This window comes from Colletotrichum acutatum (genome assembly GCF_030867785.1).
Source record: "Colletotrichum acutatum strain CBS 112980 chromosome Unknown BDZ83scaffold_333, whole genome shotgun sequence".
In the NCBI taxonomy this organism is placed as follows: Eukaryota; Fungi; Ascomycota; class Sordariomycetes; order Glomerellales; family Glomerellaceae; genus Colletotrichum; species Colletotrichum acutatum.
The window spans coordinates 1-10,175 of NW_026849327.1; the positions used below are offsets into that span (position 1 = coordinate 1).

The following is a 10,175-nucleotide window of genomic DNA, read 5'->3' on the forward strand; positions in this document are numbered from 1 at the left end:
ATATTGAACGCTCAAGTCAAGAAGTTGTCAACAGACGACTCTTAACGAACTCCCCACCCTCACAAAAGCTCCTTAGCAAGTGAGCTTGACATTTTGTAAAGTCGATTGAAAGCTGATGTTGCACTTCTCTCCTGCTGCCAAGCTGTATGTTTTCCACGCATTCTGTGTAATGTCAAGAGTTAGTATTGTAGATTCCGCGTTTTCAACATATTTCCACGAGGACACCCCGATATCAATGGTCGGGTAGGGGCACCTGTCTTTTACTCACCTTGTTGGTCGTTGGGTTCCAAAACTGCACAGCAAAGTTCACCTGGTAGTTGACCTCGTTCTTCATATCGTAGAAGAAAAACTCCTTCTCGTAAGTCTTTTGGGTTGGATTCGTTCTGCCGATCGAGAGGGTTTGCAAGCCGACGGTGACGCTAGTGCCGATGTCTCTCGGGATGGAATATGATTTGCATCTTAGTGGGTTGTTTCCGTCGCCGGAGCCAACTTCAGCGCACCCTGCCTCGGCGATGCTAAACAGGAGTGATATTGCGCCAAGCGCGCCGGAGAAGCCGAAAAACTGCATGGCTTTAGACAGATAATTATCAGATATGGTGCAGTATCAGTTGTGGGGATTGAGTGCATACTGGGAATTGAGTTGTGTTTCTGTATTCAACCAGACTAGATCTTGCAGAGTCGTAACGGAAAGTCGATGGGAATCTGTAAATATCTCCTGTTTTCCATGCAGAGGCCCTACTCTACATCATATACCTCATAGACTCTTCGAGCCCAGCAAATTGTCACACTGTCAATTCTATCACTTTTAGATAATTGACTCGGTCTCGCATTCTTCTGCAACTCCTCTACCCAGATTCAGCCAGCTTTGGCGCACGCACGAGTCAACATAATGCCGTCTCAACGCTTTGCGCACCAGAATGAGGCTAGCCTCTCTATTTAAGCTTTCTCCACGAGATGAAACTCCTCTATCTTGATCTACACGGAAATTGAGACCCATTAAGGGGCTCACTACAGCCCACGAGTTCTCGTCAACAGAGAGAAGTGCCATCAATGGCTGGAAATTCAGCTCAGTCGACATACTAGTCAAGAAAGATGGGAGAACTAACCATTACAGGGCATCAGCAAAGAGCCTGTAGACGGACACGTTCCGACAAGGCTCTGGCCGTCTCATTCATTGAATGCTTGAAAATATGCAGACTGTCATGCTACAACTACCCATGCCTGAAGTTACGCTGTGTCCTCGTTAACGTACACATATGACATGTGCATCACAGTTATCTTTAATTTGCCTCATCCCACCTGAGCCATTTTGGAAAGAGGCGGTCAAATGAAGGGAGGTGTACAAAAGTTTCGTCACAGGGGACTCACATTAATAGACTTGGTCATTGCTATCACCCAAAACGTTGGTGGAAACACAAAGCCACTGTTGTCGTGTCCTTGAGCAAGAAGCCCCTTTGAGCCAGGGAACCCTCGATATGTCTGGAAGAAGGTTCTAACTCGTGATCCAAGCGTCTACTCAAGACTCAGATTAAGCTTCCGGTTCGTCTCACCATGGCGGTTCACCCGGTGTAGTATTGTAGATCTGCCGAGAGCTGTGGAGCTCTTTTGCGTGAGACCAAGTCCCGGAATCTTGGTTCAACTGGGCCTGGTACCTGCAGGTGCTCGCGGGTACAACGTGTCGACACCTTGGCCTGCATTTAATTGCCGATGTGTCAAACGACACAATCAGCATCACGTCACATACGTTCCTCAGCGAAGGCATACCCGGGCCACAGTCGCGGTGCATTTGGCTGTTATCAGTGTCTTCCTCCAACTGGAAGTCTCATGCTTTGGCGTTTGAGCCAGAATTGAGAACTTCATAAGCTCAATTAGCGACTCAAAGTTGATGGACCCAGAATTCAAGTCATTACTTCCTAACGATTCAAGACGATAGTAAACCGGTTTTCTAAAGGAGTCATTCATGGAAGCAAACGATTATTTTCATTTGGGACCTCATTGATTTCGAAGAACTCCATCTATGAAGGTAACATCATGGTCTAGGAATGACCTGTTCCATGAGAGTTTGTCGGTTTGAAGTGTCGACCGAGATCAAAATATGTACAAGAAGAAAAGAAATCTTAGACGTCTATGGCCGTTGAAGCAAACAGACACGACCTCTCCGAGAATCCGAGGAATACACAACCACTTTGGCCCAGTACATATCCTATCTAGGAGCTTTTTGTTCTGCAAGCCACTCATCGACTATCAATTACTGAGGAGATCCTTGCCAAGTTTGGTGGATGAGCGAGGGGTGGTTGGTCGCAGGCTCAATCGTCCTCTTGCTGCAACCAGAGGAAACGGAGACGTTGTTAAACCGATCCGCAACCCAAGCCAGATAGTCAACATGCGACGCCTGGAAAGCCTGATCATGACCGAGCTCAGGATATAAGAGCAGCTCCGCAGGCGACTCGGGGAAGGCCTTGCAAGTTGCATCAAAGTCCTGCTCCATAGTCTCGGCGTAAGTGAGAATATCTTTGGTCCCCTGGACAACCAACATGGGGGCTGCCCACTGGTGTACGCCGGCTCCGTTGTAGCGCTCTTGCCAGTCAATCACATCGGGGTGTGTCAGCCAGCTGGTATTCTTGTACAGCTGAGTCTCAGTCAGGCTGCCGTAGATAGTACCGCCGGTCTTGAGACATCCCTGGTTTGACAGAGGAATGCGGCTGGCAACAATATCGCTGACGTAGTCTTCTATCCGGATCGACTTCAAGAGCTTTGATAGAGACTGGAGGAAGTAGACGGATACCACATCTCCTACGGGGCCTCCAGCCGCGCGGCGGAATGACTCGGGGATGAGTGACAAGGGCCGAAGCGCAGGCGCAACCGACACTGCACCGATGAATCCGCCAGTGGCCTTTCCAGCCTTTGCTTCTCTCTCGTTGGTGCGCCACGCAGTCAAGCCACCCTCGCTATGTCCAACTACGACCCATTCCTTGGACAGCCGCTCACCAAGGGCTTTGCGAGCTGCCTGGAGGCTGTGGCTGACGTCAGCAGCATGAAGTGCTCCCGATTCGTACATGAAGCCCTGGGAAATGTCACTGCCTTGGCCAGCATAGTCCGGTGCGATGACAGCGTAACCTGCCTGGGCGAGGATGAAGGGCGCCTCCCACTCATAGTAGAGTCCTCTATGATTGGTCGGCGCACACTCACGACTGTAGCCCGCGGTTCCGTGGGCCCAGACGACGGTACGGAAGGGCTTATCTTTCCCCTGGGGGTTCGACCATGGGAGCAGGGCGAATGCGGTAACGGGAAGCGGCTTGCCGTCGATATCTTCGCTCATGTAGAAGAAGCGGGAGAGGGACATGCCGGCGGGGACAGTCCAGATCTTGGCGGCTTGGGTGCCCGTGAGGTCTTGCCATTTGACCAAGTCTCCGACGGCATAGTCAGAGAGGTTCGATGGGTTGGCGTAGAAGGGATCGACGTTGACGTCTACATTGACCCAGTCCTTGGTCTCGATAGCGAGTGACGAACGGTACGCAGCTTCGCAGGCCTCATCACAGTTGCTGCGAAAGTCCAAGGCTTGGGCGCTAATTTGAAGTGACGAGATGGCTAACCACCCGAGGGCGAGGGACCGTATAGCCATGTTCATGAAGAAAGGACTTATTCCGAAAAGAGAGGGAGGAGATGAAGACAGATATTGCAGAGATGAAGAGCTCGATGATCTGGAAATTCGAGAAAATCTGGCGTCTGCGAGCTGATCTTTATATCGCCTCAAAGCAATAGTACCGATGCCGGGGCCGATATCAGATGCCGTATTCTAGTTCAATGAACAACTCCAATGACTAGTATCTACTTAGGTAAGGGTCTGCCCACATTCACCACGACGTTGCGGTTCTGTAAGCGAGATGCTGGGCTCTTGGCGACATGGAATGGAGAAACTCTAAGGACACAGAGGCATACTATCTACTATGGGGCTAAAAGTTCCTTCCAGTCTATGGCCGATACAACTTGATGGAAAAGGTTTTCTGGGGAAACTGGTGATGACACCTCATGTTCGTGCCTCGCCTAATTTTTCTTGGCATCTGCTGTTAGTGAATGAGTGAGCCTACCACCAAATTACTAACAGCCGAAAACTCTTCACCTCCCCTTGCCGGAGCCCGCATCCGCGATGGCCTCACAGCCGCCGTCGGGCACCGGACTGATGTCGGCCGACCAAGCCGACCCCGAACCAGGCTCCGGGACACCTCCGGAGCCGAACCCCACCTCAAGAGCTAAGCGACGCCGCGACGCCGAGGCACAGCCGACCCGGCCCAGCCTAACGGGAAGCCAGCTTGATGCCACCACCGACGCCCCTACCTCGGCCGAGGGGCCCGCAGCCTCTACCGCATCTGCTCCGAGCGGATCTGCCACAGGGTCCGTCTTGACAGCCCTTGCAGAAGAAGCTAGACAGTACGAGGCACGGAAAGACGTCTTTCTGACCATTGCACGGTCCGTCGACAGCGTTGTCGCCAGCTTTGACGGTTCTAGAAAGCAGATCGCGAAAGAAGCCACTGCCTATGTCATTCAAACCCTCAAGAGACTGATCAATCACGAGACAAGCCCAATAGCGGCCCGGAGTTGGGCGGCTGTCGTCGCACCGATGGCGGGCAACACCACTGCGGCGACCCGGAGCGGCCAGAGCTGCCAGAGCTCTGCCCGCCCGAAGGCCACACTCCCCGCCGAGGATCAGCCGCAGGCGCAGCCGAAGGAGGACCTCCGCATCTTTGCCCGCGTCCCGGAAGAAAGCTTAGCGGCCGCTCGGAAGATCGCACCGTTCGCCGTACGACAGATCGTCTGTAAGGCCGTTGGCCTGGGGCTAGCGGACCTTCCCCACGTCTACCATATCAGCACAGGTTACTCTCTGAAGCCGCGAAACAAGCAAATACAGGAAAGACTACTTACAAGTAAGGCAAAGCTGGCGGAATGCCTCGGCGCCCACCAAGTCGAGACGCCTATCAAGTGGCACACATACGTTGTGCCGCGATGCCCAACAAAACTACACAGCATTGGCGGGGACGTCCTGGACCCAGCCACACTCGTTGAAGATGAGGTCTTCGCACAGACAGGACAGAAGCCTGTCCTTGCTCGACCGTCCCGCCTTGGGCCCAACCCAGTCACGAACGAAATATCTTGGCTCATATCATTCACATCAGAGGTCACGCCCTTCAGGCTCTTCAACCAAAGCGGCAGATCTCTGCCCATCAAAAAACGAAGGACGCTCATCCGACATGACCCCGGCTGCCAGGGCTACCACGCCAACCGGTTCTGCGGACGACGACCGACTTGCAGCAACTGCGGAAGACCTTCCGACTCACACGAAACGGGACCTTGCATGGCCAGGCCCCAGTGTCCAACTGCTGCGGCCCCTTCCAAGCCGGCCACACAGACTGCCCAGCGAGGCCCTCGGTCGTAAACGGCGTCGTCTCCCTTCCCGGTCGAAAGGAGCGGGCTCGGATCCGGAAGGCCGGCCAGAAAGCATCGGACACTCTGTACAAGGCTACTCGATCCGACAGTAGCCAGGAGGCGGCAGGCGTCCCTACCTCCACCAGCCAGAACCAGCAACCCGGCGCCAAGCGCGCGCGCACGAGAACGCCCTCCGCAAGCTCGATCGTTTGCCTCGGTGACGGAAGCACTGACAGCAGCAGCATGGATGAAGACGAGGCGGACGAAGGCGAAGGCGAAGACTCCCCCGACAACACCTCCATCGACCGTCCCGTGCTACCCATGCCAAGCAGGAGCCAACGGGCAGCACAGAAGCCAAACTACAACGTCGCGAATGCCTACACCCACCTCGAACTCGACTCGGAGACGTAAGCCGAGAGCGGCGACCCCACGGATGCTACGCGTTGCGCAGGGCAACGTCGGAAAGATCTCCCCGGCGCACACGGCTTTCCTGCAGCTCTGCTGGGAGGCTCAGATAGATGTGGTCCTCGTCCAGGAACCCTGGACGGGCTGGAAGGACGGAAACGTGCAACTGAACACGCACCCGGGTTTCGACTCTTTCGTCCCGGTCGACTTCTGGGACAGCGAAGGAACCAGACCAAGAGTATTGACCTACACACGCAAAGGGATAGGGATGACGGTGGAGCAGCAGAGGCCTGTCCACACGAGAGACGTACTGTGGCTGGTGTCGACAAACGACGACTAGTCGTCGTTTTGTCGACCACCAGCCACAGTACGTCTCTCGTGTGGACAGGCCTCTGCTGCTCCACCGTCATCCCTATCCCTTGCGTGTGTAGGTCAATACTCTTGGTCTGGTTCCTTCGCTGTCCCAGAAGTCGACCGGGACGAAAGAGTCGAAACCCGGGTGCGTGTTCAGTTGCACGTTTCCGTCCTTCCAGCCCGTCCAGGGTTCCTGGACGAGGACCACATCTATCTGAGCCTCCCAGCAGAGCTGCAGGAAAGCCGTGTGCGCCGGGGAGATCTTTCCGACGTTGCCCTGCGCAACGCGTAGCATCCGTGGGGTCGCCGCTCTCGGCTTACGTCTCCGAGTCGAGTTCGAGGTGGGTGTAGGCATTCGCGACGTTGTAGTTTGGCTTCTGTGCTGCCCGTTGGCTCCTGCTTGGCATGGGTAGCACGGGACGGTCGATGGAGGTGTTGTCGGGGGAGTCTTCGCCTTCGCCTTCGTCCGCCTCGTCTTCATCCATGCTGCTGCTGTCAGTGCTTCCGTCACCGAGGCAAACGATCGAGCTTGCGGAGGGCGTTCTCGTGCGCGCGCGCTTGGCGCCGGGTTGCTGGTTCTGGCTGGTGGAGGTAGGGACGCCTGCCGCCTCCTGGCTACTGTCGGATCGAGTAGCCTTGTACAGAGTGTCCGATGCTTTCTGGCCGGCCTTCCGGATCCGAGCCCGCTCCTTTCGACCGGGAAGGGAGACGACGCCGTTTACGACCGAGGGCCTCGCTGGGCAGTCTGTGTGGCCGGCTTGGAAGGGGCCGCAGCAGTTGGGACACTGGGGCCTGGCCATGCAAGGTCCCGTTTCGTGTGAGTCGGAAGGTCTTCCGCAGTTGCTGCAAGTCGGTCGTCGTCCGCAGAACCGGTTGGCGTGGTAGCCCTGGCAGCCGGGGTCATGTCGGATGAGCGTCCTTCGTTTTTTGATGGGCAGAGATCTGCCGCTTTGGTTGAAGAGCCTGAAGGGCGTGACCTCTGATGTGAATGATATGAGCCAAGATATTTCGTTCGTGACTGGGTTGGGCCCAAGGCGGGACGGTCGAGCAAGGACAGGCTTCTGTCCTGTCTGTGCGAAGACCTCATCTTCAACGAGTGTGGCTGGGTCCAGGACGTCCCCGCCAATGCTGTGTAGTTTTGTTGGGCATCGCGGCACAACGTATGTGTGCCACTTGATAGGCGTCTCGACTTGGTGGGCGCCGAGGCATTCCGCCAGCTTTGCCTTACTTGTAAGTAGTCTTTCCTGTATTTGCTTGTTTCGCGGCTTCAGAGAGTAACCTGTGCTGATATGGTAGACGTGGGGAAGGTCCGCTAGCCCCAGGCCAACGGCCTTACAGACGATCTGTCGTACGGCGAACGGTGCGATCTTCCGAGCGGCCGCTAAGCTTTCTTCCGGGACGCGGGCAAAGATGCGGAGGTCCTCCTTCGGCTGCGCCTGCGGCTGATCCTCGGCGGGGAGTGTGGCCTTCGGGCGGGCAGAGCTCTGGCAGCTCTGGCCGCTCCGGGTCGCCGCAGTGGTGTTGCCCGCCATCGGTGCGACGACAGCCGCCCAACTCCGGGCCGCTATTGGGCTTGTCTCGTGATTGATCAGTCTCTTGAGGGTTTGAATGACATAGGCAGTGGCTTCTTTCGCGATCTGCTTTCTAGAACCGTCAAAGCTGGCGACAACGCTGTCGACGGACCGTGCAATGGTCAGAAAGACGTCTTTCCGTGCCTCGTACTGTCTAGCTTCTTCTGCAAGGGCTGTCAAGACGGACCCTGTGGCAGATCCGCTCGGAGCAGATGCGGTAGAGGCTGCGGGCCCCTCGGCCGAGGTAGGGGCGTCGGTGGTGGCATCAAGCTGGCTTCCCGTTAGGCTGGGCCGGGTCGGCTGTGCCTCGGCGTCGCGGCGTCGCTTAGCTCTTGAGGTGGGGTTCGGCTCCGGAGGTGTCCCGGAGCCTGGTTCGGGGTCGGCTTGGTCGGCCGACATCAGTCCGGTGCCCGACGGCGGCTGTGAGGCCATCGCGGATGCGGGCTCCGGCAAGGGGAGGTGAAGAGTTTTCGGCTGTTAGTAATTTGGTGGTAGGCTCACTCATTCACTAACAGCAGATGCCAAGAAAAATTAGGCGAGGCACGAACATGAGGTGTCATCACCAGTTTCCCCAGAAAACCTTTCCATCAAGTTGTATCGGCCATAGACTGGAAGGAACTTTTAGCCCCATAGTAGATAGTATGCCTCTGTGTCCTTAGAGTTTCTCCATTCCATGTCGCCAAGAGCCCAGCATCTCGCTTACAGAACCGCAACGTCGTGGTGAATGTGGGCAGACCCTTACCTAAGTAGATACTAGTCATTGGAGTTGTTCATTGAACTAGAATACGGCATCTGATATCGGCCCCGGCATCGGTACTATTGCTTTTGAGGCGATATAAAGATCAGCTCGCAGACGCCAGATTTTCTCGAATTTCCAGATCATCGAGCTCTTCATCTCTGCAATATCTGTCTTCATCTCCTCCCTCTCTTTTCGGAATAAGTCCTTTCTTCATGAACATGGCTATACGGTCCCTCGCCCTCGGGTGGTTAGCCATCTCGTCACTTCAAATTAGCGCCCAAGCCTTGGACTTTCGCAGCAACTGTGATGAGGCCTGCGAAGCTGCGTACCGTTCGTCACTCGCTATCGAGACCAAGGACTGGGTCAATGTAGACGTCAACGTCGATCCCTTCTACGCCAACCCATCGAACCTCTCTGACTATGCCGTCGGAGACTTGGTCAAATGGCAAGACCTCACGGGCACCCAAGCCGCCAAGATCTGGACTGTCCCCGCCGGCATGTCCCTCTCCCGCTTCTTCTACATGAGCGAAGATATCGACGGCAAGCCGCTTCCCTTACCGCATTCGCCCTGCTCCCATGGTCGAACCCCCAGGGGAAAGATAAGCCCTTCCGTACCGTCGTCTGGGCCCACGGAACCGCGGGCTACAGTCGTGAGTGTGCGCCGACCAATCATAGAGGACTCTACTATGAGTGGGAGCGCCCTTCATCCTCGCCCAGGCAGGTTACGCTGTCATCGCACCGGACTATGCTGGCCAAGGCAGTGACATTTCCCAGGGCTTCATGTACGAATCGGGAGCACTTCATGCTGCTGACGTCAGCCACAGCCTCCAGGCAGCTCGCAAAGCCCTTGGTGAGCGGCTGTCCAAGGAATGGGTCGTAGTTGGACATAGCGAGGGTGGCTTGACTGCGTGGCGCACCAACGAGAGAGAAGCAAAGGCTGGAAAGGCCACTGGCGGATTCATCGGTGCAGTGTCGGTTGCGCCTGCGCTTCGGCCCTTGTCACTCATCCCGAGTCATTCCGCCGCGCGGCTGGAGGCCCCGTAGGAGATGTGGTATCCGTCTACTTCCTCCAGTCTCTATCAAAGCTCTTGAAGTCGATCCGGATAGAAGACTACGTCAGCGATATTGTTGCCAGCCGCATTCCTCTGTCAAACCAGGGATGTCTCAAGACCGGCGGTACTATCTACGGCAGCCTGACTGAGACTCAGCTGTACAAGAATACCAGCTGGCTGACACAACCCCGATGTGATTGACTGGCAAGAGCGCTACAACGGAGCCGGCGTAACACCAGTGGGCAGCCCCCATGTTGGTTGTCCAGGGGACCAAAGATATTCTCACTTACGCCGAGACTATGGAGCAGGACTTTGATGCAACTTGCAAGGCCTTCCCCGAGTCGCCTGCGGAGCTGCTCTTATATCCTGAGCTCGGTCATGATCAGGCTTTCCAGGCGTCGCATGTTGACTATCTGGCTTGGGTTGCGGATCGGTTTAACAACGTCTCCGTTTCCTCTGGTTGCAGCAAGAGGACGATTGAGCCTGCGACCAACCACCCCTCGCTCATCCACCAAACTTGGCAAGGATCTCCTCAGTAATTGATAGTCGATGAGTGGCTTGCAGAACAAAAAGCTCCTAGATAGGATATGTACTGGGCCAAAGTGGTTGTGTATTCCCGGATTCTCGGAGAGG

At 55.6% G+C, this 10,175-nt stretch overlaps 3 protein-coding genes across 3 annotated transcripts; 1 reads left to right on the forward strand and 2 right to left on the reverse strand.

Moving 5' to 3' along the window:
• Nucleotides 1-367: 367 nt before the first annotated feature.
• BDZ83DRAFT_541685 (uncharacterized protein) lies at nucleotides 368-544 on the reverse strand (the record flags this gene model as incomplete). Its single annotated transcript, XM_060503403.1, has 1 exon — nucleotides 368-544. A coding segment is annotated over one exon (177 nt), but the record flags the coding sequence as incomplete, so codon positions are not given.
• Nucleotides 545-1,971: 1,427 nt separating this feature from the next.
• Nucleotides 1,972-3,722, reverse strand: BDZ83DRAFT_264834 (Alpha/Beta hydrolase protein). The gene has a single exon (XM_060502020.1). It carries the CDS (start codon nucleotides 3,626-3,628, stop codon nucleotides 2,249-2,251), a length of 1,380 nt encoding a protein of 459 aa, XP_060357066.1. The 5' UTR covers nucleotides 3,629-3,722; the 3' UTR covers nucleotides 1,972-2,248.
• A 4,986-nt stretch (nucleotides 3,723-8,708) lies between these two features.
• Nucleotides 8,709-10,081, forward strand: BDZ83DRAFT_759095 (Alpha/Beta hydrolase protein; the record flags this gene model as incomplete). Its single annotated transcript, XM_060515134.1, has 4 exons — nucleotides 8,709-9,069; nucleotides 9,188-9,454; nucleotides 9,535-9,735; nucleotides 9,789-10,081. The coding sequence occupies 4 exons, from the start codon at nucleotides 8,709-8,711 to the stop codon at nucleotides 10,079-10,081; spliced, it is 1,122 nt and encodes a 373-aa protein (XP_060357067.1).
• Between the last annotated feature and the right edge of the window lie 94 nt (nucleotides 10,082-10,175).

Coding starts and splice junctions, on each gene's coding strand:
- BDZ83DRAFT_264834 (XM_060502020.1), bottom strand. CDS start 3,628: ATGAACATGGCTATACGGTCCCTCGCCCTCGGGTGGTTAGCCATCTCG.